At 41.4% G+C, this 27,948-nt stretch overlaps 2 protein-coding genes across 5 annotated transcripts; both read right to left on the bottom strand.

Moving 5' to 3' along the window:
- Positions 1-5,820: 5,820 nt before the first annotated feature.
- Positions 5,821-7,471, bottom strand: MFL1 (Mitochondrial substrate carrier family protein). The gene has a single exon (XM_008777909.6). The coding sequence runs from the start codon at positions 7,203-7,205 to the stop codon at positions 6,066-6,068; it is 1,140 nt and encodes a 379-aa protein (XP_008776131.2). The 5' UTR covers positions 7,206-7,471; the 3' UTR covers positions 5,821-6,065.
- A 1,554-nt stretch (positions 7,472-9,025) lies between these two features.
- Positions 9,026-18,749, bottom strand: LOC103696321 (uncharacterized). Of its 4 annotated transcripts, none has more exons than XM_088720557.2 (8): positions 18,400-18,749; positions 14,754-15,995; positions 14,407-14,497; positions 13,846-14,003; positions 13,690-13,741; positions 13,473-13,552; positions 13,274-13,367; positions 9,026-10,030 (listed from the first exon to the last, which is right to left on the bottom strand). In XM_088720557.2, the coding sequence occupies exons 2-8, from the start codon at positions 15,843-15,845 to the stop codon at positions 9,477-9,479; spliced, it is 2,121 nt and encodes a 706-aa protein (XP_088576683.2). In that variant the 5' UTR covers positions 15,846-15,995; positions 18,400-18,749; the 3' UTR covers positions 9,026-9,476. The 4 variants fall into 4 exon arrangements, with proteins under 4 accessions (XP_088576683.2, XP_038989193.3, XP_089786412.1 ...); XM_039133265.3 differs by having other exon boundaries at positions 13,846-14,006; positions 18,400-18,608; XM_089930286.1 differs by lacking the exon at positions 18,400-18,749 and adding an exon at positions 17,025-17,726.
- Between the last annotated feature and the right edge of the window lie 9,199 nt (positions 18,750-27,948).

Below are 27,948 nucleotides of genomic sequence, written 5' to 3'. Positions count from 1 at the left end.
TTCAATCTGATCCGATCCGATCTTCTATGGGATTGGACCTAGATCCAATATTATAACCCCAACAAGAAACTAAATTAGATCAGGATTACTCATGACTCGATCCGATCCGACCATTTATTTCTAAATAATGATAAAACATTTTTAATGCAATACATGGGCATGCCACGGTGACGAAAAAGAGCCGCTTTTGTCCCTTAGAGGCATAATATGATGGCTATCCATTGTGGTACAAAACCCTACAATGCAAAAATCGCACCATTGTGGATCCTGGTTGAAAACTCTAAAGCACTGCAGGCTAACGTCAGGTGCATGTTGAAGGATCTGATTCTCGTCCTTGGTCCTCTTGGTGTCCGTTTGTCATCTCTCTAGTGATGTTTCCCTCGGGGGCAGTCTTCAATTTTGTGAAAATCACAACCAGAGTTTTTCAGTATTTTAAGATGAGCTGGATTTTGATATATTAATGGTAAATCCTTCAAATTAAGGATAGATCATTCAAAGTAAAAAAATCCAAATTATTGAATATAATTTACATCTAAAAAATATCTAAAATTAAAAATAATATATTTTAGGAGCTTTTAACCTAAGAATCAAATGGGCAAAAAATAAATATTTTAATGGCAAGGCTACTATATTGTTGTATGATCTAAATATCAAAACTGGCTAAATTTAAATCTAAATTCTTGGATGATACGTATTAAAGAGTAAAGACCCATTATTATTTTTGTAATCATTAATTTGTTTATTAAAGATTTGATTTTGGTGTATGACTTAACCCTAATAAGAGTACCATAACAACTTAGTTCTCTACTACTATTTATATAAAATTATTATAATCATGGCCAACAGAAGCTAATCATATTTGTTGGGACATGGTCCGTTCCTTTTTTTTTTTTTTTTTTTTTTTTTTTTTGCGCTAAAGAAAAAGGGGTAAGGGGGAGGAAGGGACAAGTCCACCCCCATGTAGCAGCCCCCACTGAGCCCCCCGCCCCGCCAGGAGAATGTTCGATGCGGGCAGAAATGGCCGTGTGTTGGGCACCTCGACTGGTTTTACTCATACCCTCCCCACCCATGGGCCCGGCTCAGCTACTCCTCTGAGCTCTGGCTCGAGTCCCACGTGTGAATACGTCACACCCGGCACCATCCCGGCTACTAGCGGTTCAAGAGCGGTCCTACACCACAAGTCCAAGCAGTGGCCAAAATAGTAAGCTCCGGTCCACAATTTAATCGTCGCCGCAGCGATTCGAACTTGGGACCTTGTGGTTAGAATTGTTGCCCAGTACCACTAGGCTACCACCTTGGTGGCCATGGTCCGTCCCTTCTTGCACATTCCGAAGCGTTATATCAATCCTTTCAACCAAGAAAGTAATAAGAACTGCCACCGGTTCCTTGTACGGAGCTAGAAAAGTAATTGCCAGTCATCTCACCTTAAAAAGATAGCCCCTCTGCTTTCAACCAGGAAAATTATAAGAATTGCCACCTGTTTCCTGTATACAACTTGGCAACTTGAAAAGTGATTGCAAGTCATCTGCAACCACAAACAAAATTAGAGCCCTTTAATGATCTTTTTTTTGCATGCTGTCATGTGACCGTACATTACGATTGAATCCTGCCTTCCCCTTCCCCTTCTTGTTGATATACTCGAACACCCTTCTAGAGGTTCTCCGAGTAAGCCAGGTTGAGAAAATTTCGCTTTGTTACTCCTACAAGGCAGTTGAAGAGTAGGCCAATCTTCAACTATGAGACAGCCTCCAAGTTTCTCTTTTCCACACATTCATTTCCCAGAAAAGATGATGATCCAATTGATTATTTAGTGGCGACAGGGAAAGAAGACATGGTGATGGATGATGGCAAGAAACTTCAAAACATGACTTAATCATCAAGAGGTTTTGACCATCAGCAATATGAGAAGGATTGTGCAGGTCTCCCTTCGCATCTTTGCCCTCTACTTCAGTCATCTAAAATACGTAGGCTTATATTTTCTTAAAATCAAAATTTTCCTTCGTAGAACATTGCTCAAGCCATGAATTCGATCAATCAATCAAGACTACCACTATTTAGAATTGCCATGTTGCATGAATTAGCACACCAGGGAATAGAAAAGATATAAAAGCAAAGAAGTGGTGTTTGAGAACATAGGAACAGCAGGGAATTGACTGTTGGAGAAAATGTTAATGAGATGCAGAAGAAATACATAACAAGAAGATTTGAAGTAGCACTAGAGAATTAGACTGATGCAGAATTGATCGAGTCTAGCGATGTCGAACAAGCTCGCAAGCCTTAAGGCTTGACTAACCAGAAAACAGAGTTTCTGGCTGAAATGGTGGGTTCAATTTTCAGCCTCTTTCATTCTTTTTAAAGGTCCTCTGGCATGAATATCAACATTTACTATGATCATGAAAAGTGTGTGACATATTTCATTCAATCCATTCATTTGTTTTATCAGAATCGCCGACATTTTTTTTTTTTTGAGAATCATTTGTCTATCCATACACATTGTATAAATTTACCACGGTGGCTTCATGTCCTTGCTTTGAGTGCAAAGCCAAAAGCTCCAGAAATCATCACTGCCATCAGCAATTCCATAATGGGAATAGGGATATAGATCTTGCTCCACAACTATAAAGTAGATATTCTCCAACTTTCCTTATCATGTCCTCTTTGACTACAATTTTAATTATATCACACTTTAACTCATCTATCACAGTGATGGAAAATGGAAACTGCATGCTTATCACTGGACACTTATGAAGGGGGAAGGAAAAAAAAAAGCATCTAGCATAGTTTTCTTAATTTATAGTCTCAGAAGAGTAAATATTCTAACAACAGCTAACTTGAACAACCATATCTCAATATGTTTTTATACCGATTTAAACATATTGTTAAGAATATAAAAATTCTTAAGTTCTTTCAACTCAAATTATCTGGTAGTCCACTAACAGCTATTCTAAACATTTAATGCTCCTCTCTACTAGTTTTAACATATGAAAACATAATTGATACCATCTCACATTTTTTTCGGCATTCCAAGTATCTAATACCTTCATCGTTTCTTGAATCTATGTATGCTGACCCCTCTTAGAAATGTTACACTATTGACTGGATAATATGCGACATACTGGTGGGTATCACCTCTTTCATGCTACCTAGCTTCGGTCTCAACATACTGGTGCAAAGTTTAAGTTCCATTTTCACCATACTAAGTTATCTTCGAAGAACACATATGCTCTATTTCTAATGATCACCTGATTCTTTGACATCTTCTGACACAGGAGTCACCTCTTTCCAGTACTAGCTTCCATTTTCCTTAATATGATATTGGTGTAGACTTTTAAGATCTCCTGTCTCTTCAACAACAACCCTGCAAGTGATTCAATCAGTCCTATGTCAGATATTATTAACTTCTTAGACATCACCTTTCCCGAACATGCCTGTTCAACACTTAAGTACACCTTCCTCTCTTTCCGTGACAATCTTTATTCAATCTTAAGGGAAACAATTTATTTCTCTTTGTAGAAATGACAACTCAAGAATAATATTTGCAATCAATTTCATCTCCAACACCCTGTCATTTTACATGGATCCTAAAAAAAAACCCACATATCAGTTCCCACAAACGCATGTGTCACCAGCTACATGTATCCTCTGCACGAGGAGCATCCATCTAATAAAAATAGCCATTCCATAAAGTGAACTAATCCTACAAGTGCATATGTAGTGATGGAATAAATTCTCCTCCAACACCAAAAAAATATACCAATCCAAAGGAGCTCCAAAGGTAATTAGGATTTTGTTAATGATCTATAGCCAACCAAGAAATGTAATGTATATCAAAAAATAACAATACTAAAATGCAAGGGATGTTATATACTGTAATAAGAACATAGAAATATTACATTTTTAAAAAGATGAAAAGTTCTAAGAACATAGGGGAATATGCTAACTAGTTTCTTTTTCTTATATTCTCACTAGCAAAAATACCAATCTCCTAAATGCACTTACATATGATTAGAAGTTAAAAGCAGGCTAGGAATAGAAAGAAACCAGGACGATGTCATAGTAACTGATCTCTGCTTCTAAAATAAGTAATCCTCGAGCAAGCCATTGGCCTAGATTTCACTTTCCTGATGTAGAAGCATACAAGTCTTACGTATACTCCATCGTGATGTCCTTCTAGGCATTCAATTATGAGGAGGGGCAACTGTAAGATCTTCACAATAAAAATAAACAAGATAATGGAAATTAATCACCAGGTATGGGGAACGATTGTTATTAAGTATACATTGATGGTTGAAGGGGCATATCAGTTCCCACCCCACGACATGACCCTTTACAACTCAAAGCACATGCACTAAGCTTGAACAAATGTGATTAACTTTGGACCTAATTAAACTTAAAATCATTATCCTTCACAACCACATCCTAAAGTAAAAACCGATGGCTGCATAGTCACAGTTTGTCAAAAAGTTGGTCAAGCAGTAGACTTATCCATTTTCATTTATATGAATCGATTTCCTTAAACAATTGCACAGATTTGCTAGACCTGTCACTTTTGCATCAATGGTGGATATATTAATGTAATCTTGACCTCATTTACAAATCTGACAAACTAATATTCTTGACAATTCTTCTAGGATAAGTTAAGAACATATAACAACCCCAATTCTTTCAAATTCCGATTATTGCCCTTCTTTATGGTAATGTTTATGTTCGAAGTTGGTATGTCCATCAAGCTCTCTCTTTACAATAGTGGTCTAGGCCATCTCAAGTTGCAATACTACTCTCTTTGCTGGAAAACTATTTTTTTATCAACTAATAGGTTCCATCTAAAGTTGATAGAGGCACAAGAGAAAAGGGGTACAAACTAGATCCCTCATCGACATGATAGAGGAGAGCCAAAGGAAAGGGATACAAGAATCCACTAGAAACACTCCCTAAAATGTGGAACCACTACTTTCACACAGTACAAGCAGCTAATTCTAATGTTCTTCAAAAGTCAAAATGCCGTCTAAGTTCAGCCTCTGCTTTGCTCTCCAGATTTCCCAGCATGCCATATGCTGATATGCAGCATCCATACTCCCTTTCTTTGCTCCATCATCCAGAGACAAAGGGTTCCCAGCAAGCTGCCAGGGACATATCAGCAGTCACTACAGTAGAAAATGTCCCAAAGCCTCATAATTAGAAGGCATTAAGCAAACTGACAGTCCAGCTTGATACCCCTTTGTCCAGTTCTCCTGTGAGAATCAACTATCAGACGGCTGTCTAGACAAGAGCTTGCACCATGTTTGACATCAAAAGCTCCAAAAACTTCATTATATACGAAAAAACATTTAAGATTTGAAGACTCTGCCAAGGGCCTCATAGCACCAAATTATAGAATCTCAATTGTCCCTGTCAATGGATATCACATCTAACAACATTCAAATTACAAGCTTTTGTAATTTCCTCACCATGGCTGACTTAAAAATACAATTCCAGCCCACCCCACTCCCTACCATTTGACTAATCTCTCTGAGGCCTTACGACTTTGCTCAACATCTTGGGAAACAAGAACCTGAAATACTCTCCCCCTAGGAGATGTGTAACACCATAATATTCTAGAGAGCATTTATTTCAACGCACAAAGATTTCCTTTTATGATCTATCAGATTGCCTGCATAGTAGCACATCATTCATGAGTTTCAGAATACACTCTCGAATATGTTAGAGCTCTTGTTGACTATAAGCTATTAGACTAACTCTTTTGACAAATAATAATACTAATACAAGATATCTGGAGAGCAAATCTTTATTCGATATCACCATGACCAAACCCTCTTGGGTTAATTCCAAACAAAATAACTTTAGATGAGTCTACAAATTTATGCATCATAATTCACATAAAACAGAAGCGACAGCAAAAATGAAACAATTAATATATTGTAAAAACATTTCATCAGCAAAGGAATCATGTAACGGGACTGGCCGAGTAAATAGTTAATTCAATGGAAACCTTTCAATCCACAAAACTTCATTAAGTATGCAAAATTAAGGATATCACCATTTTTTCTCAAACAAAGCATAAGACCTCAAGCTGCCTGCTTATCGACCACCACCTCATCCCTTTGCTGGATATACTGATGCAGTATCGCCAATTTTGCTGTCTCAAATGCAAAGTACCCCAATGCAGCAAAGCATGCACTGTGAAGAACCCGCGGACCGATCCCTCGCGCCAGCCCTGCCCACCCTTCCTCCATCATAATCAGCCTCACCGTCTCTGAAATCTTCCTGGTAGCCTCTGCATGAGTCTGCGTCATCAACCGTGTCTTCACCACATCAAGAGGGGTAGTAAGGGATGCCGAGATCGCCCCCGCCAATGCCCCGCAACACACACTCTGAGCTGGTTCAAGGTGAGCCTTTCCAGTCCTACTCATCACAAAGCTCTTCAAGTACTCGAAGGAAGAGTAGCTGAGAATACCCGCTGGCAAATTACGGAGCAGCGTGGCAGAGTAGCCGGCATAGAGCCCCAAGATGCCATCTTTTTCAAGAATTCTAAGCAGCACCTCCCAGGACCGGCCAGCGGCGCCAGCCTGCATTCTCTGGGTGATGAGCTCCTTGGGGACCATGATGGCGGACGAGACGATGTTGCCCGTGGCGCCGGCGGTAGGGGGGATGAGGAGGGGAGGGAAAGGAGGGATTTTGGCGAGGAGGGACTTGCCGAGCTCGCAGGTGCCGAAGTAGACGGCGGAGGAGGAGGCGGAGCCGATGAGGACTGCGGAGACGCCGCGGTAGAAGCCGAGGATGCCCTCGGAGCGGAAGATATGGAGAGCGACGTCGACGGCGGAGGAGTAGAGCTGGGCGGCGCCGCGAGTTTGGAGCTTGGTCTTGACGGCGTCGATGGGGAGCAGGCAGACGTAGGTGAAGGCTCCGGCGATTCCACCGGCAGCGGCGCCGACAAGGGAGCGCTCGAGGACGGAGAGGGAGGCGAGGAGGGGTCGGGAGGAGGCCCCGGGAGAGGGTTTGGGGCATCGGGGAAGGATAAAGGTGGGAGTTTGGGGGCTTTGAGGGGATTGGGAGGAGGAGAGAGATGTGGAGGAGAACAGAGGAGGGGAGGAGGGAGTGCAGAGAGACGAGAGGAGGAGGGAGTTGAGGTTGGAGAAGAAAAAGGGAAAATCTTCAGGTGAGGAGGGGGAGGAGGGGATGGAGAGAGAAGGAAGAAGATTCACCATTTTTTGGATTAGGTTCGAGATACCGAAGAGACGTTCCAGGATCTACCTTGCCCAAAAGGTTTTTTGGCCCCATACCTCAGTTCATTTGTAGACGGAGTTAGCACTTTAGGGTTCAATTGCTTCGCGATCGAATTTGGAATCAAAATTTCGAATCGGAATTAAAATCGAAATCAAAATCAAAATTAGAATGAGATTTAAATATTAGAGGAGAATTTAGAATGAATTTTAGAGGATTGGACTTTCCATTCTCTTCCAAATCGGAATGGACGTGATATGATCAAAAATTTTATTTATAGATTCGGACCAAGAAACTGCGAGCAAGACAAGAAAACAGTTTCCAACCATGGTTCTTGTGGATTAGATCATCCATTTAGGATAAAAAAAAATTCTAGATATTTGCTATCTTTCTCTTTGAAATAAAATTAGAAAAATATTATGGTAAAACTTCGTTTGAAACAATATAATAGAAAGCAACATGCGAGTTGAAGGACATGATCAGAGCCGGTGATATGGCGGCTATTGAAGCAAAGCTCAGAGTCGCATGGAAGGAAATCACCTATGTGACGAGGATCCTAGGAGCAGATCATATTATCTTGGAGGGAGACTCTATTATAGTGATTGAGTGGATTTACGATGTCGGGCGCCGGATAGACAGCCATCCCATCAAGGATATACAGAGGATGGTGTCAGGTTGTCGATCGATTCAGGTTGTTCATGTACTTCGGGAGATGAACAAGACTGCAAACTGGGTCACCTTGGAAAAGATTTTATAGACAGATTTTGGTGATGCCGTCTTACCTTTTTATCATTTTATTTCTCTTGATGCAAGAGGTAGTGCTTATGCTCGATTGATATGAGCTACTGTTGTTATAAAAAAAAATAATAATAAAGAAAAAGGCATGATCAGCTGTGGATTCTTACATCCACTATTTTCTATAAAAATGAAGATATTTTTGGCTCAGCATAGTTTGTTCTGCTAGGTTAGAAATCTAATCTATGTTAGGTTGTAAGCAGCCAAATAATTGGAATGAAAGTTACTTATTTTTATTCTCATTCCAGAATCTAACTGCTTTTGCTTTTTATTTTTTTTCCTCCAATGATTGATGGCACTTGAGTCATTTGCCCTTCTAAAGACCGGACAAGATACAACTTTTTTTTTTTTTTACTTTTTCAACGGATGAATTTGCAATTTCTTCTCTTTTTTATATCAAATGCTGTTAATTATTGAGATAAGAAAATAATAGTGTAATGTTAACATCATTGTCTTGGATTTTTTTTTTTTTCTTTGGGTAATGCCTTGGTATCAGGACAAGCACCACACCTTACATCACACTGGACAATATGATGACATGAGAACCATGCAGGTCCCTTCACTTATAAGACTTGGAATTCTTTTTCCTTTTGGCAAAGCCATACTTGCTCCAAAAGCAGTCATCACACATTAAAATATATCACACAGGCATTATATCAGGAGAGCTATGCGCACATTCACTTGGACTTAAGATCCTTTGCTTGGCAGCCCCTTATTCAGTGCATGCAGATAGAAGACTGAGAAAAGGTTACAGGTTCAAAACCTGAAGGTGGCACTACAACCATATTTCTCACACAGAAATATGGCATATTCAATCATTGTTAATTTCCCTTCATATGTACTTTTTTTATGAACCATTTAAGAAGTTGATGCCTTATCACCATCCATCTCTCGATAAGTTGGGCAACACAATCTCAAAACAACATAAAATGTAAACGAGTCTGCTCATAAAGTTATTAACTTGAACGCTCGAACCCCACACACAAACAGAGAAAGAGGAGATAAGAGATGTTATCAAATTGTTGGAGCACCGCAAGGTGCTCGAAAGCAAAATGATTTTCATTTTTATTCCTGCACAAAAATGAAAGCTGCTAGTTGCAGCCAAATACTTTTCTGACAAAATAAACATAAATACTAACACAAAATTCCTAGGTTTGTTTGCTCTCTCTTGTGAAGTCTTCCCCCACCGTTTTGTTTCTTTTTACCCATGTGAATGGCAAGGACAATATTTTGCAACCATATATGTTACAAAATCCAGTAGTGTGGCTGCCTGATATTGCAAGCCGGACTTCAATGGCACCACTAGCCATCATGCCAAGGTGACAGCGAAAATTAAGAAATCCAGTCTGTGCGCACTAAATCATCTTGCTGCAAAGGATGCTACATGACACAAACTCAGAGATCAAGCAGCCATGGTGCAATCTATTTCCAGTGATTCTAGAATACACTAAGCCACTCCTTTACAACCTAACAGGCAATCCATAATTATGGAAAGACCTGATAGTTCCATCATGACTTGCAGTTACAATCACCAAACTCCATGTAGCTGCCATTGATGCGAGCGAATAATACTGACAATGGAGATGACAGTGGTGCAGATGACAACTCTCAACCGTCAATGAAGGCTTAGGTGTTGAAGAAAGTTTTTCCTCAGGCCATGTTGCAGATCCCCTTGATGAACCATCAGAAAAGAGCCATGTACCAAGAGAAAAGCAGTCTGGATCTCTCGGACAAGTAGATGCCTCTAAAATTTTCTGCTGTAAAGAACTAGCATCAAGAATTTTGTTGCTTAAGCCTGCATGTTCATGGTCCAAACCAGGCCATGGAATTGCGACTGATGCACCCTCAGACAAGAAGAGTTCACATGCACGTATTGATTTGGATCCTTTTGATGACAAACTGCCAGAGCTGTCATAGTTCCATATGTAGACATAGGAATCTTCACCCACAGAGACGATATGTCTCCCATCTGAAGTAAATGATGCAGATAATTGATTCTTTGCCTTCCGAAGACCTGTATTTTATATCAAAGAAAAGTGGTAAGATAAAAGCATCATAAAGGCATAAGCTTCTGTAGTGCTATACAAAAAACAAATGTTAAAAAATTATGTACACGGTATTGAACAAGCAGACCTCAGAATCAGCAATTAATAGAAATTATGCTCAAAGAGAAGATAAAAGAGAATCAGATAATTGATTCTTTGCCTTCTGAAGACCTGTATTTTATATCAAAAAGAAGTGATAAGATAAAAGCATCATAAAGGCATAAGCTTTTGTAGTGCTATACAAAAACAAATGTTAAAAAAATCATGTCCACAGTATTGAACATGCAGACCTCAGAATCAGCAATTAATAGAAATTATGTTCAAACCCTTTGTAATGCCATAAATTAACATATAACAAGTTTCCCTATGGAACGAGGTCCTGATATAACCATTACTCATGCCATATCAAAAAGGACCTTGGAGTATCTTGAAACAACATCAAGACAGGGAATCAGTGCTGAAGTCAGGCAGAAATTTTATGTAACATGTTATAGGAAAACCACATTTTGATGACCCAACTGCCAACGTCAGGCAGCGCACAAAGGTTATCTGTTCTCCAAAGTGTAGCAAGAGCCTCACTGCCTTTTGCCATAAACTGAAGCAGATAAGAAGAATCCTAGTACAACATAAAGCTTTGCCCATCAAAATTTTTTGCTTTAATGAAGTTATTGCGTATAAAATACCATTATAGTTAATGAAAAGATTTATAAAGAAATCAGCAGGTATTTACCAGATCAACTCTCACAACTCAAGTGCAGGGTAATGTTGACCCATGATGCTTTGAAGGAAATTCAAAAGATGATAGGTCAGCCAAATAGAATATATGTTAATATTCAGTGAGCAATTTTTTTTTGAATGTGTTCTAACTATATCAGGGCCTGCTTGTGAATAATATCTATCAGACATGTGACACGTTGAAGTGCGCTCTTAAAGGAATGAATTAAGCTCAAATGAAGGTAGCGGACCCCCACCAGATAACGAAGACATCATGTCCTATATCACACTTAAAACTGCCATTAGATTACCAACATACTAACTGCTGAAGATCAATCATGCAACTGAAAAAAGAAATATGTAGATGACTAAACGGGAAAGATTAGGGAGCAGGAGAATCGTCACTTGATCATCTGTTCTTTCAGTTTATTAGGGGCTTGCAGTTTATTATAGGAGTTTTAGTAGGGCTTTATTGCTAATATTAGGAGATTAGAATGGAGGTCGTGGTCTTCATTTTATAGTTGTGAAGGTCACAATTCAATAAATGTAGTCCTTTTCAACCAGCCCTCCACCCCCACCCCAAACTTAATGTAGTCCTTTATTGCTAATGTTAGGAGATTAGAATGGAGGTCGTGGTCTTCATTTTATAGTTGGGAAGGTCACAATTCAATAAATGTAGTCCTTTTCAACCCGCCCTCCACCCCCACCCCAAACGCCCAAAAAAGAAAAAACTTATATGGCCAGTTCTATTAATTATAGGTACCAAGGCAACAATTCTCTTTCTGTGGTTTTGAGAAAATTGTGTGAAGAGTCAGTCCTGGTGGTTTTGGTAAAATATATGGTGTTGTTTCACACCAATAAAGAAGCATAGTTGATTCCAATCTTTCTCATGATAAATCCATACACCTTTACCTTTTTTCTACTCTTCTAAACTTTTGCTTCATTCTTGATGGAAGAATTTGGCTTGTAATTGTCAGATAAAACTATCTCAATAAATTCAAGCAGAAAACAGGGAAAAAATTCAGATTTCCAGGTTTCCTTTAGATTAAAAAAAAAACCAAAAAAATAAAGCAGGCCTGATGATTGTTCCCACAATGTTTGATTTCAAGCTATGCTAATTTGGCTTTATGTGAAAACAACTTCTGCATTCTTCTCTTAATCAAGGATTAGAGGCTTGCAAATGTCTTCAGATATTTAGATCCATCTAATGGTATACAAACCAAGATCATAGGCCCGCGAGCTCAGATATTCAGATTTTGCAAATGTCTTCAGATATTTCTGAAGTCCAATTCACAGTAAGAAGAATAAGGATCTACCAGTCCCAATTCTTCTCTCTGGTTATCAGGATCCTTACCCTATGGTTGCAGGCATCTAGCTAATTTCCATGGTATCAAAGGTTTGTCCTTTGTATCCTCAAAATTAAAACACCTCCCCACCAAAAAAAGGAAACAATAACAACAGCAACAAAACATATAAATGAATCTGTCAAATATTCGCTACTCTTAGTGTTCATGCAACTTTACGTAACCTGTCATTCAAAAGCTGTGGTTTTGGTCTACTTATTTAATTGAATAGACATCATTATGTGTCCTTGAAATCTTCTAAAGAATCGGGCATGCCTTGAGCATTCCTTGAGGCATTTTAACTATTCAAGCAGAAGTCAGCATTTAATTGATCATATTCTTAAAAGGCTGCAATTGTGGAAAACATGACCAGGTGCTACATATAACTTTGTAGTCAATCCAATAAGATCGAGAAATTAATAAGCCAATTTTTTTGTCAGAATAGATCTACTTCAATATTCTACGCAATCCTGGACATAACAAATGGTCAAAATGATAAGTCGCTAAATTGATAGAAGACTTTAATTCGTCATGATAATCAACACTGAAAAAAATCATTTTGCAGCTTTTTTTAAAAAAAAAATTGAGATAGGTTGGATGGTCACCGCTCAGATGTGAGAAAGTTTTCACTTCAGATAACAGCATAGTTTCTCAAACCACAGGTACAAGTTTTCTGCACTCCAGTATTTTGCATTTTCCACCAGAATATATACTATTCTGTGTGAAGTTGTCATACTAGAATATACAGGTTCAAATAATAACCAGTAGGTTGTACATTAAACAGGAAAACAAAATAGTTAAAAGGCGATATATCCAGAAACCCTAAATTCTGTATCAAACATACACAACTGATGCAACACATCTTGCTAGTTGAAAATAGCGACATGCTTGTAAAATCTGAATCCATATGGTCACACTTTTTGGGGAAAAAATTTGGTAAAGTAGAAATGATGAAGCCAACCCCAAACTATGTCTTGTTTTATATATCATATCATATTTTTCGTTGTATTCTAATCAAGATTCATTTAAAAACCAAGCAATATTAAGCCATTGAATAGGTTGTCCAACAACATATGAGGCTATGCACATATCCAAACAACTTGGTAAACTGCAACTAAAACTTTTTAAAGCAGCTAAACTCAAACCATACTCCACCTTTGAACTTATGGATGACATCAAACCCATCGACAATTCGAACTTTGGTGTCCCCTGTGGTAACCATGACCTTTTGAGAATCTTTTGGGGAAAACTGCAAGGAGAGTATCCACAAAGCATATCAGTGACAGTGCTACAATACCAAGAAACATCATCAGATAGTTGACATCAACAATAAACACAACTTTAGATGCCCAACCTGCAAGCTCGTAATTCGTTTGCCAGCAGACTTCTTCTTACCCTGAATACATAATTGTGAGTCCAGCTGCATGTTTTGACCTATATCCAAACAAAAAGGAGCGCATATAAAAAGTAAAACAGGAGATTCAAATTGTAATTTAAATAATCCCCTCCTTCACATTTTTTTTAAAAAATAATGGCAAGGGCACATCACAAATTAGCACTCACAAAAATACCTGAGTAGTTATAGAAGCGGCAATTTCCGGTGATACAACCGACAACAAATCCCTGTTCCCCAAAAAGAAAAGGAATGTTAATATATGACCATGTAGTTATTGACAAACAGATAATCATAGCAAATTCATCAGTGGCTGCTGAAATTAGAGAGAAACCTTTCCATCGGGCCTATAACAGATAGCAGTTACAATATCCCGTAAGTCAACCCAGTCAACTACCCGATTCTCTGGAACTCCCCAGATACGAACTTTGCCATCTATGGAGCCGCTGATGAAGTATTTATTGTCAATGGGATTGAACTGAACGCATGTAACTGCTTTCCATGGAAAATAAAGGAAAAATAAACAAATTGTTCTGGGCAGGGAAAAGTATAAGTCCTACAAATGAATGTGACTTGTAAGTAATAGACGAACAGCAACAATTCAACTATCATGCCCGCTTTCTAACCAAAGTTTCTGGTATAGAAGATTTCCTCACCACCTACACCCAAGGTCCGTGTGCACTTGTCAGTAATAAAAGAACATCAGGTTCAAACAACGAAATAGATTACGACCTAGGTCTTCTTCGATATTAGCAACTACCATCCATCTTATTGTGATCCACATGTGAAAGTATTGTGCACAAAGAATAATACAGGTTCTTGTCAAGACACATTTGTTACAGTATCATAGCATGTTGTGAGCTTATGAACAAATATTGTGGCTTCTCCTGCTTACCATAATCATTGTGTTGAAAAACTTTAAGGCAACCATCGCAGCCAACTTTCCACATTCGTACAGTTTTGTCTTTAGATGAAGTCAGCAGACACTGCATCCAAAATATTCAAGCATAGATATCAAAATTATTGAACATGACGTAAGCAGACACTGCAACATAAGGTGATAAATTAGATCTTTCCACAACAGCCTACCTTTACTACAATTGCCATAATAAAAAGCGCATATGATACATGAAATCATGAAGTGATGCTATTCTAGGCTTGAAGACCAATAAGCAATAACTAACAGAGAAACTAGGGACACCATAATGTTATAACTGCCAAGCTGAGACTTTTGGTACTTACATCAGACTTTGACCAAGACAGGTCTAAGATGTCACTGGTGTGCCCATAAAATTCTTGTAGTGGTGCCTCCTCAATCTTGAAAACCTTGTTTGGAATGATAACAGAAGCAGAATTGCTACATTTTTTACTAAAATGCAGCTTAATATCCTTAACTCTATCAACATTTTTAGAGGACTCATCTGTATTAGAACATTGGCAAGAGGTTTCCACTTCTCTAATCTGCCAAATGCGTACAACACAATCTTCACCACCACTGGCTAGATAGCACCCAGATGGACTGAATTTCATTACCCTGATCAAACCCTCGTGAGCTTTGATTTCTTGTCCCACGTAGAGTGCAGTGAACTCCATACTCCTTTTCTTGTGTTGCTGGACTCTTGTTCCCATTGACCTCATTTTCGGATTTTTAACAGAAGCATCAGACTTGCACATCCCCGCAGCATGCCTCCTGTTTGAGAAGCTTCTCCACCAGCTTTTAATTTTCTGTTTGTTAACACCGTCAGGTTTTTCTCCAGAGGAGGCAGCATCTCTACGCATCAGTTTTTGAACAGAACAAGAAAGACCAAGTAATGCTTCGAATTCCTGCAGTGTCATCAATTTGTCCGAGCCAACTTCTCTGAGCATGCTGAACAAACCATCCTTCCCTAGGTCACAAACGATAAATTTCTTCCCACTATCCAGATCCCTTATACAACAGACAGAATCCATATGTCCCCTATTATCTGGAGAGGGCAAACTGTCTATATGTACCCTATCATCTGGAAAGAGCAAATTATCCAAGACAGTGCCACTGCTTTTCGTAACTCTTGCCAAATCCATGTGCTCCTTTGAGCTATCATCTGTAGCTTCTTTGTGACCCTGAGAGTGACCTGATGAAGAAGAAGCAGACTCATAGAATCCCATTTCCTGTAAGAACTTATCTCGCCTTTCCTGAACGCTTGTCATCTCCCTTGTCCATAATTGATACCCAAAGTTTCTGAACTCCAATTCTTCATTTTCAAAAATAGAATCCTCGGATGATGAAATCGAAGTCCTAATACTATCACATGCATCAAAGAAGACATCACCACCCTCCTTATTGGAACTCAGCATGTTTAGTATAACCAAGGCTACCGATCAATCGCCATTTAGTAAGTTCTTCAGGCCACTGTGAAGATATACGGAACTTGAATCATCACAAAGGTCAAAATTCGAATGCCGATGAAGTCTCTTATGCCACTCCAAAAATCCAGAGCCAAATAACTGGGGAAAAAGTTGAATAAAAGAAAAAAGAATCAGGAGGACAAAGCTCACAACTGTATTGTTGTAATGAGAAATTAAAAGATTTTCTCAGACAATAAAAAAAGGGGAGAAAAATATGAAACCGCGATATGCAAGAAGATTAAAAAAAAAACAATCGAAAAGCATTTAAGGTCATAAGAGCAGCAGGTTTAACAAGAAAAGAACGCAAGCGTGCTTTACAGAGTGAGAAAAAGAGCCTATCAGAACCAAAAAGTCCAAAAGAAGAAACACCATAACCAAAATTGTAATCCACTAGATCAAATTCGTGCTCCACTGCTACTGGTTGATTGACCTATCTCCCTGCTACATGTGAATCTATGTTTTAAAATAAAAAAGCCTTACAAACGTCTCTCAACAAGCACTGCATTGCAGATAGTTTCATGCATGAAAAATCAAAAATACCTCAATTTTACATACAAACAGACCCATTACAAACAATTTGCCAGGAATCACGAACCCCTATATTTGTTAAAACCCATCTCTTTCAGAAATAAAAGCTCACCAGATGCCTCCAGCTTTCAGGCACTATTACATTGAATTCATTTGCATAAATGCACTGTGATCCCCCCAAAGCAACAAAAAGGACAAAGAGCCAAAAACTTCAACAATACTCATTAGCTTAAATCTCAGATTTCTAAGCAATCTGCCTCCTATTAATGAACAAAAACAAAAATTATAATCCCAACACGCCTAAAAACCAAAAATGCCAAAGAAACCCATAAGAAACGTGCATACAGCACTCCCTCCCGGTCCCCCAAAAGAAGAGAGTGGAAAAAAAAAAACATCGTTCGCCTTGCCACTATTTCATTGCCAATATTTCGAAGAAACCCGAGTGATCACCTAACAAATCCAGAACCCCACCTCACAATTCCTACAGAGATTCCCTCGAGAAAACAATTCCTACAGAGATTCACCAACAAACCTGCAACACGGAAAACCAAATCTTTTACGAAGCCTGAGGCCAAAAGTTCTTGTTACAAAGAACGCTACCTCGAATTCCATGGGAAATATGCTTCAATCGGGGATCGATAGGCGCTCCCCGCTTCCAGAAACCATAAGAAATCCCACAAATCCTCTGTTCCGGACCCCCGCTCCGAGGGCTCTCCGCAGAGGGGAAAAAAAAATAAAGAGAGTCCCGAGGAAACGAACGGCGCCCGATAAACCCTCACTCTGATTTATAGAGAAGGCGTAACCCCTCGCGTCCCCACCAACCCGACACGCACGCCCCCACGGCCACGGACGGTCCCACGCGCTCAGATGTAACGCCTCCAGCCCGCCTCGATAACCGCACCACCGATCGCAGCCTCCCCCACGCGCACGGCCGACCGACACGAGCGGCGCTCGGCACGTCCTTTGGCGCCCGCCCACCCGCGCTCGCTTTCCTTCGAAAGCCTAACAGAGAGAACCAGACAACCCACCAGAGGTCAATAATGGCGATCGAAAACAGAGAAAGAGAGAGGGGGGGGGGGGGGGGGGGGGGGGGGGGGGGGTTGCAGAGGGCCTCTCTTTAGGCCTGGAAAACTAAGAAAAGGAGGAAAATATGGGATTTTTTTTGGAATTCTCGACTCTGGAGCGTAACATATAGGTAGGTAATAAAGGAGGGAGATTTGCGAGGGCGTTCTTCTCAACTGCAATAATGGCGGTGTACAAAGATCGCCAGTCCGGGAAAACGAACCGGACAGGCTGGTGGCTAGGGGGAGAAGGAGAGCAGAGCTACTGAAAGGGATCGGTCGGGGCAGGCGGGGATCCGGTCGGGGAACCGACAGCTGTCGCCCCGCCCCCCACACCACAGAGCCGCTGGCTCCCACCTCCCCTCTCTCTTCCCTACGAGCTAGTGCTGTAGCGGTACTTTTTGTACGCCCTTCTAGGGTTCTGGGGTCTATTTCGCCTTTCCAGCTTCCGGCGTCTCTCCTCCGCCATTAAAGGCCCGTCCTTTGAGCTCCCTTCGCGGCACGTCAAAGATTCTCGGCCGGTTTCGTCCCAAAAATCCAATCTTTTTGCTTTTGCCCCGGCAAAATTCCGGACTGCGATTCCGCTGTGATGAAACTGCCACTGCAGATCTCTGTTTCAGGCAGCAGGACTCACGGAAGCGAGGTTCTTGATCTTTAGCTTAAAAAAAGATCGTCTTTTTTCATGTGATATTAACCGAATTTGGAATTCTGATTCCGCCATGATGAAACTGGCATTGGAGATTCTGGTTTCAGGTATCTATACTTACTAAAACAAGGTTCTCGATCTCTATCTTCCAAAAAAAATAAAAAATCCAATCCTTCCCTCTAACTCTTAGGGGAATTAGAATTAGGAATTACAATATCACCATGATGAAACTGGCACGGAAATACTGTTTTCAGGTCTCAATACTTACGAAAGCGAGTGTTTTGATCACGGGTCGCATCATCGCCTCTTTGCCGCCATGGATGACCTGGCTCGAGAGCTCCTCGTCCTCCCACCGAGCTCTCAAGCTCTCGTGACGGCGAAAGAGACAGGAGAAAGAGAGGGTCTGGTTTTGGATTCTTGCGAGCTCTGGATGGATCGCGAGAGGGGACGAACGGTTGGGTTCTAATGGAGCGGAGGGGAAGCAACCTGGTCGACGGTTGGAATGGTTTTCTTTCTTTTTTTTTCACTTCGACGGATCGGTCCGGCTCGAGATCCCGTGAACCGTGCGGCCGGACCGAGCTGGGAAAGGCAGAAGCGTTGAAAAAATCGGAGAATGTTAAAAAGGCAGCATAAGGAGATAAACTTCTATTTATATAATTCCATTCTATCTATAACGAACGGACGATGCGATTAAACGTGGCATTCAAACATAAGGGCTTTGTTTAATGGGGAATGGCATCATTATTTTTATAGTATTATTGTGAGAGGTATCATGCTATCTTCGCCCTCGTCACCAAATTTGTATCTATTTATCAAGACCATGCATGTACATGGTCCGAACACATGTGAGAAAGCGTGTCATGGACTTACTATCCCATCAATTTGAAGTGGTTGAAGCAATGAGTTTGAATAATAAAGGCTTAATAGATTGCTAGATTAAATAAAATATATATATGTTTTTATTTTTGTTTTAAACATTTTCTATTTTTTAATAAGATATATTTTTAGCGAGAATAACTAAAAAAGAATGCCAATGCGTATGCTTAGATTTATTTTTGTCGCACCATCATTCATGTATGATTTTTCATCTTTTCTATGAACAATGTTGGATATATGTCTCAGATTAAAAATCACTCAAAAAAAAAAAGATAAAATCTTGTTCAAGATAGCCAGTAGCATGATATTGTCGTTTACGTTGCAAAGGCTATGGCTAGGGGAAACAAGACAGTTTTGGGCACCAATATCATGTTATTGAGACGTGCTTCTAAGTTGATGCCATTATTTATTGTCGAATAGGATGAATAGTGTTTAAATACTATTTCCTAAGAATAGTTTAATAGGTTACTTACAGATCACTATTGTTGTGGTTCAAATTCGGCCTGAGGATGGCCACGCCGGAGGAGTTGAGAGAGCTGCCGGATGGGACAGAGAAGGAAGTCGCTTCCTACGCGCTGGCGGCCTGCATAAAGCCTCACCGGTGGGGTTTTGGTGAGGGCCCTCCGATGGTGAAGTTATAGTAGATTTTAGGTGATCCAGCCAAAAAAAGTCCTTAGGCATTACTGGATGGGGCTATTTATAGTCTCCGCAGAGGTGCCCAGGTGGCATGCAGTCAAGACTTGCTTGAGGCATATGGTGTAAGCCGTTCTTATGAACGACATGGCGTCGATAGAGATGACAGGGTATGGCCTCTGGTTGATATGTCGTGGAGTGGCCAGCAAGCTAAGCGTGACGCAATGAGGTCGTAATGTATGGCCACGTATATGAACATAGGGGCGCGCGTAAGTGCGCACGTGGATGTGGCTGTAGGCGAGGTCAGGCTTGCTTGGAAGCTGTAGCCTTTACTTGGTGAAGTCAACTTGATGAGCGCTGAGGTCAGGCTCGCTTGGAGAGGTGCGATATATATTTGGTAAGGTCGGCTCGGCGGACACTGAGGTCGGCCCAGCCTCCTCGGTTCTGAAGTCACTCAGTAAGGGGCTCCGAACTCCGGCTGGGGCGCCGTTGCGGATACCTACAGTCGACGAGGCCTCTTCGGCTCTTGGTCGATCTTGCAGGGCGCTACGGAGCGGAGAGGTCTAGCCGAGGTCTGCTCGGCCTTTTGTAGAATCTAGGGTCGGACTGGTGTTCAGCAGGACTGAGGTCTGGCCTGCTCGGTGCTGACGTTTACTTGGCTGAAATTAGGTGATCCTATGTTGTGAGTAGGATGATCCATTTTGCCACCCCCCCCCCCCCACATCAACTATCTTTTGTGAAAGATTTTTATTATTTTTTTATGTTTTTATTTTATAAATTTTTTATAAATAGTTCCTGCAAATTCTTCTTGACCCTAAGGCTTTGCCTCTAGTGTAAGATAGATACGGTCAATCATTTGGAAATTGGAGGCTTGGGATCAATCGAAACTTTTCCTAATAATTCAACTTCATGACGGTGGGAATCCATCTTGGTGTGGGCTAGGGTCAAAACCAAATGGAAGTAGATGGTGGAAAACAGAAACATTCCAGTCCGCCATCTCATGCTTTGCATCAAAAGGATTTTTGGCTTCATACTTTAATAGTGGGGGGTTTACTTTCTGGACAATGTCATGGTTGAAAAAAACACTGCCATACAGTTGCGTGTGTTCAGATTTGGGAGACAGACTTTACAAGGAATGAATTGTAATAATAACTGTGTAAGTCCTGCTTCCACCAATTTCAAGGCTTTAGGTTGATCAAGTGGTCAATGGTATGAACCGGTAAGGACTTTTTTTTTTCTTTCTTTTAGTGGTGCTACTCTGTAGGCCGGTTGTACCATCGACAGAGAGATGGGGAATGTCAGTAGACAACTCTATCTCTGTGGACCTAAACAAGTCTTTAGAATGCTTTACTGCCATATCAGCTACTGTATTTGCTAAGGAGGAATGGAGAAATATGATTTTGAATTTTGAATCACTACATGCCACAGTTGTCTAAATCTCTTGGACTGGTATGTCTAATTACCCTTCTAAATAATTTATGTAAAATTTTTTGTCCACATCTTCAATTTGTCATCCTTTTTGAAAGCATGATTTTTTTGTTCGTTCTTCTTTTTCTTCTTTTGTGGAGGTAAACGAAGGATGGTTGTTAATCTTGTCTCCGATGAATGAAATGGTACTTGTGGCTCTTAATTATCATGTCACTTTCTTCACATAAGTCTAAATGTGCTAAAATTCTTGTAGTGATTGATCGGGAAGATTTAGAGAGCGAAGGATCTTTATGCTTTGTGTGAAATCACTACTTATCCCAAAAGCTTAAGCTAATAGGATGAGGTAGATTTATTTATATATTTTATATTTTCTTATACTCCCTCTCACATGTGGGCCGGACTTTCCTTTAATAGATGAGTCCAACATGTGAAATTTTTAATAATAGGGTTAAAGAGTGCGAAGACAGGGTTCGAACTCATGACTTCTGCCCTGATACACCACTTATCCTAAAAACTTAAGCTAATAGGATGAGGTAGATTTATTTATATATTTTATATTTTCTTACACTCCTCCTTATATGTGGGCCGGACCGAACTTTTATTAAAGGGCAAGCCCAACATGTGAAATTTTTTTAATTATAGGGTTAAAGAGTGCGGAGACAGGGTTCGAACTCAAGACCTCTGCTCTGATACTATGTTGAAATCACCACTTGTCCTAAAAGCTTAAACTAATAGGATGAGGTATATTTATTTATATATTTTATATTTTCTTACACTCCTCCTTACATGTGGACCGAACTTTCTTTTAATAGGTGAGCCCAACATGTAAAATTTTTAATAATGGGGTTAAAGAGTGCGGAGACAGAGTTCGAACTCAGGACCTCTTCTCTGATATCATGTTAAAATTACCACTTATCCCAAAAGCTTAAGCTAATAGGATGAGGTAAATTTATTTATATATTTTATATTTTCTTATACATTGGATTTTTGTATGAACTATTAATCAAGTATGATAGATACTGTTGACCTACATTGCAACCATGATATCGATGTTATATCTTAGGTTGTCTATATAACCACACATGTGGTATATATTGCTATCAAGTGATAGACCCTAAAATTGTTTCTATTTCTATGGGCATCCTCTTTCCCTTGACTACGAACAGCTTCAATGTGTTTCCATTACATTGGCTATTTCACTGCGTTTGTAATGAATTAATGATTTCTGCTTTTGATTTTCCCCACCTTAAAGTTTTGGTTTCATGATGGCCTCATACCATTTGCCAACATGAGAACATGGAGGCATCAATAATCTCATACCGTTTGCATGAATTTGTGGGTGCTTTCAGTCATAGTTGTGTTGCTGCAAACCATGATTTGATTGGTACGTGTGTGATGTCATGAATTGGGCAAACTAGGTCTGTTGGAACAAATCAGTGACATTATTAGCTTCTTTTTTATTAACATTTAACAAATACCAAACCACCCATACCGAATGCGACGTTATTAATAGTCAAATTCAAATTATATACACTTGACTAATTTGGCCAACTCAATAGAAATTTCTATGTGCCTACTTGGACTAATAATTCAAATTGTATACGCTTGACTAATCGGCCAATTCAAGAAAAATGTCTATGTGCCTACCTAGACCATACTTTTCCTCAATTTCTTCATCTTATTGCAAGAAAAAAGAGAGTTAAAACTACAAACACAAAGTGGATCAGAAGGCAAAAGCTACAACCAGGAAGCACATATTTCTCCATCTGATAATCAGGAAGCAGAGCAGCCTACTTGTAGCTAATGGAGGTTGCTCTTATCACTGTTGTGCACTTAGTTTTTCACATCCCTTTATGAAGGGTACGTAAGCTGTTTCAGTCGAGAAGCTTGCAATCATGAATAAGATAAACATACATCGATCTGTCAAATTGTGTTGGATACTATAGTAGCTTCCTATATAATTAGTTTCCCTGGACCTGAATATTTGCACCTTAATTGCATCCAAGTCAAGAGTATATACAATTCTAGATTTTGTTTAGGAGTTTTGATGAATCAATCCAATCTATGAGAAGAGTGACATTTTTCTATTACTGAAACATACTTTTCATAACAAAAATGGTATGGCAAGTTCCATGACAAACAAGTAATTCATGCACTCAAGGATGAGTAGCACCATGCTTGCACCCATGAGAAAAAAAAAATAAGAAGTTGTGAAATGAGAGTTGAATCCAGAGGAGTTGGGGAGAGGAAAGGAGACGGTAGGATGGAAGAAGGTTTGAGCTGGCAAAAGGCTTAGCTATCACCTTACATGGCGGAACTAATGGCTCCCTTGTTAATCCAGGCTTGTATTGATCAATGATAACCTTATAAAATAAAGGGAAGGAAGCTTCATCTTTTAAACAATCAGACAAATCATCCCAAACTCCAAAGAATACATACAGACTTGCAGATCCCTGCCATAAATGCCAATAAGTAGGCAGCAACCATTTTAAATTGCAATGCTTAGCTTGCAAGAACACCACGGAAAACATTAAAGAAACTACTGCACTTCTTCAAGCCATCCTCCTGCCTGGGCCTCCCAAAATCTATTGGATTCATGATCATGTTTCATATTAATATTCTCAATAGATCACGGACTCACTCAGAAACTATTCCATTATTTTCTTGGCACCTCTATGCTGTAGTTTGTGGTCCTTAACCAGGATCATGATTTCTGTCAATCATCTCCTTGCCTGATAACTCTCTGACAGATGAGCTGACGCAGATAATGGTAAAATAACTCGTTCTCTAGTCTGGAGACTGGGGTGGCAGCCATACCAAAGACTAATTAAAACGCAAACTTACTTCTGTTATGTGGCTTTTGAGATTTATCTCGAGATCAAGGTCTACCACCCCGGAAAACCAAATTGCAAGCTCACATGGGAATGCTACTGGCAGTGCAGGGAGATGTCAGAGTTCGGAGAAGAGAATTTGGAAAGAAAAAGAACAGGATTTTAGTTATAGCTAATTAACAGCAGGAAAAGAAAAGGGTTGGTACAGTGCCTAACATATCTAAAACAGAAGGCATTCGAGTAACATATTGGAAGGTAGTGGTGATAAACTATATAGAACAAAACCTACAACTCTTGTCTTGCTCCATGGCTATAATATTAAACTTCTTGAGGGAGTTAGAATTAATTAACTGATCTGTTCTAACATTTGATTCGAATGCATGATCTACTCCATGTCAGTAATGATTTCCATGGTGCTCATGTCTTTCAGGGAAGTAAAATTTACTGGAAGTTTTACTAATGCGTTGAAGGTAAGCAAGCATATAATATTCTGATCCATTCATTAAGTGAAAGAACAATGAAACAACTTTTAACCGATCTCCAAGGATTATGAGAAGAGTATTTATTTCATAACTTCATAATATTCTGATCCATTCATTTCTAGAAATGAAGCCAAAGAAATCCACACCACGCAGTAGTCGTAGGTATGTCATTGAAGAGCCAATATAGAAGGAAGAGAAGAGCTCTGATGCCACTTAATAATGGCGGCACAAGGCACCAACACAGCCTGTGACTTCTTGATTTGTGGGCATTGCACTCTAACGCCATGAAGAGCTCCTCTTTTGTAACCTTACCCAAAAGCCAACCCAAATTCCACATGTCAACAGTACCAAGGTCTGGGGCCCACATGGCATGCTTCATATGAATGTGAAGTTGTGATCTCCACCAAAAGGTTCCAACGAGCCTTTCTCCCCCTAGGTGATGAGCTTCCATGATGAGGGCTCTGCCTTTTGACCCATCGTTTTCAGAGAAAACTTGACCTGCTGTTTTCAAAGGCTGCATGTTGGCAAGTCGAAAACGAAATGCCGGAGGGAGATAAGTTGGAAGCATTCTAGTATTGGAAGAAGCTTTTCTTCCGCTCAAAGCCATGTCCATTAGTGTCCAAAATAGTAGCGGTGAGGCTCTCTGTTCCCCTGTCACATATCCATACTCTCCACTTTTTATGCGTTATGTTTAAACATTTACAGGGATGGGTTGTATATATGAGCTTCCAAATAGCATAGTAGGATTTAATCTGGGACCTGGGTCTTCACTAGATTGCTCCAAGCTTGATACTTTTCATAACATGGGCAAGAGACACATGGGGACACTTTCCATAGGAGAGATTTTTTTTTTTCTTCATAGTTTTGAGTACTGCATTCCTCCGACAAAACTTTGTGAAACTGATTAGGAAATTGACAGCATCATGCTTTCTTAGACTTCAAAAACATCTCGTTTGTTAGAGGTTTATATCATTAGACTTGTTACGGGGGGTTCCCCGAATTTAGTCCCACATCGACCGTTCAGCGGAAAGGTCTGTGCCATAAATGGGGGGCTCAATAACCCTTTCCTCAGGAGGCGCCTTTTGCGGGGCAAAACCGTGAGGGATGGCGGCAGCCGCTGGGCCGGTTCACCCGATTCCCAAAGCGGACAATACCTTCTGGGGGACACTTTCCTTTCGCTGCGCGGATCGGTTGGGACTGTGCTGGTGATGGGGTGCAAATTCCGCATCAGATGGCGCTAGAAGGAGGGCCTCGGCCCTCCACCTATCCAGTAAGGAGCAGACCCGGGCACAGGACCTTCCCGCTGGGGGGCTGTGTTACGGGGGGTTCCCCGAATTTAGTCCCACATCGACCGTTCAGCGGAAAGGTCTGTGCCATAAATGGGGGGCTCAATAACCCTTTCCTCAGGAGGCGCCTTTTGAAGGGCAAACCCGTGAGGGCACCAGTCTCCCCCCGTCAGCGCTGGACGCGCGGGCCGGAGCGCCCAAAGCGGACAATACCTCGGGAGGAACGTGGTCCTCTTTCTCTGCTAGCTTAATGTGGGCTATGCTGTTGCGCGAGGCTTCGGCCAAAGCGCCGTCCCCGCAACAGATGGCGCTAGAAGGAGGGCCTCGGCCCTCCACCTATCCAGTAAGGAGCCGACCCGGGCACAGGACCTTCCCGCTGGGGGGGCTGTGTTACGGGGGGGTTCCCCGAATTTAGTCCCACATCGACCGTTCAGCGGAAAGGTCTGTGCCATAAATGGGGGGCTCAATAACCCTTTCCTCTCGAGGCGCCTTTTGAAGGGCAAACCCGTGAGGGCACCAGTCTCCCCCCCGTCAGCGCTGGACGCGCGGGCCGGAGCGCCCAAAGCGGACAATACCTCGTGAGGAACGTGGTCCTCTTTCTCTGCTAGCTTAATGTGGGCTATGCTGTTGCGCGAGGCTCCGGCCAAAGCGTCGTCCCCGCAACAGATTGGGGGAATAAGATTTTTTCCCCCAATGACACAAATGCCCCCAAGAAGCCGCACAATCGCCGACCCTGGACAGCCGAAGTCGGCGTCCGACCTCGGAGCGCCCGACCTCAAGACATCCGACCCCGAGACCTCCGACCTAGGAAAATCCTGATGATCAAAGTCTACCCTTGTCAACCACCTACTACGGCCATGCCCCTCTGAGGTCCGGCCGAGGACCATACCCTGACGCCCCTCCGGCATTTATTGCGCATGGCCACTGTAACCCTCCGGTTCACTCAACAATTAATGCGGATCTCCGGCTTACTCCACAATTAATGCGGATCTCCGGCTTACTCCACAATTAATGCGGATCTCCGGCTTACTCCACAATTAATGCGCATGGCTCCTGTCATCTACGGATCCTCAGCTCTCCACGGCAAGTTAGCCCAGCAGAGTCTAGTCAACTATGATAAGTCTCTGATCTCGGCCGTACCTCCGACACCAACGCAATAATTCGCCTGGCAGCGCCCCAGTTCGGGTCGTACGACGACCTCACCGCCGACATCAATGTAATAATTCGCCTGATCGTGCGCCGACCTGGACAACATGCCGAGCCGTACTACGGCCTCGCCCCGTCACATCACAGGTACACCGACCCCGCCTATAAAAGGGAACCTTGGCTTCCCAGGTGAGGGGTTAGAAAATTACGCCTTCTACAAACACTATTGCTCTCCTTTTTACACACTTTGCCCCCCTCCCTGACTTGAGCGTCGGAGGGCCGGCGCCGGAAAGCCCGGCCACCGGCTTGTCTGCAGGCACCCCAGACGGAGGACGCCGCCCGCCGACGGATCGCCGCCCCGCCGCGAGGATCTGCTGCTCCTTCTCTCCGACCACCCTAGACGGAGGACGCCGCCCGCCGACCGGTCGCCGCCCCGCCGTGGTGACCTACCGCCGCTCCCTCTCCTCGACCGAAGATTGCCCCCGGGTCCAATTTCCAGCAACAGTTGGCACTAGAGGAAGGGTGAGGATGATAGTGTTATTTTGATGATTAACAAGCAATTCTCTAGAGTATGCTATAAGTTAAAATTGATACTTCATTTATAAGTTCATTGCTCTCAGTACATTTGCTTAATTGGAAATATATATATGGTCTTGTTCATTTGGATGAAACTAACCTTGAGAATGCAGCAAAGTGTGGATTGAGTCGACCCATAGGTTGATTGGGTCGACCCCGGCACATCGAGGAATCATCTGGCACACTCCTGCAAAAACAGCACAAATGAACAGTGAGTTGGGTCGACCCAAGGTAAGCAAGAGTCGACCCAACCTCCAAAGAACCTCAAAATGCAAAGGAAGAATGCTCTCTGGATTTACTGAGAGGGTCGACCCAAGAAGAAGTTGAGTCGACCCAAGTAAACCTTGAGTCGACCCAAAGAAAGGTTGAGTCGACCCAAGTGAAGAAAGGCTGAAATTCAAGGCTCTGAATTTTCTGAAGCTGACCTTGGGTCGACCCAAAGAAAGGTTGGGTCGACCCAAGGCAACAGAAGGCTGAATTTCAAGTTTCTGTGTTTTCTGAGAGGGTCGACCCAAGAAATGGTTGAGTCGACCCAAGTGAAGGTTGGGTCGACCCAAGG

The sequence above is a fragment of the Phoenix dactylifera genome, chromosome 4 (genome assembly GCF_051530095.1).
Source record: "Phoenix dactylifera cultivar Ajwa chromosome 4, Ajwa_hap1_PhDact_Kaust_v1.1, whole genome shotgun sequence".
Classification (NCBI taxonomy): Eukaryota; Viridiplantae; Streptophyta; class Magnoliopsida; order Arecales; family Arecaceae; genus Phoenix; species Phoenix dactylifera.
This window is presented reverse-complemented; position numbering and strand designations above follow the sequence as displayed.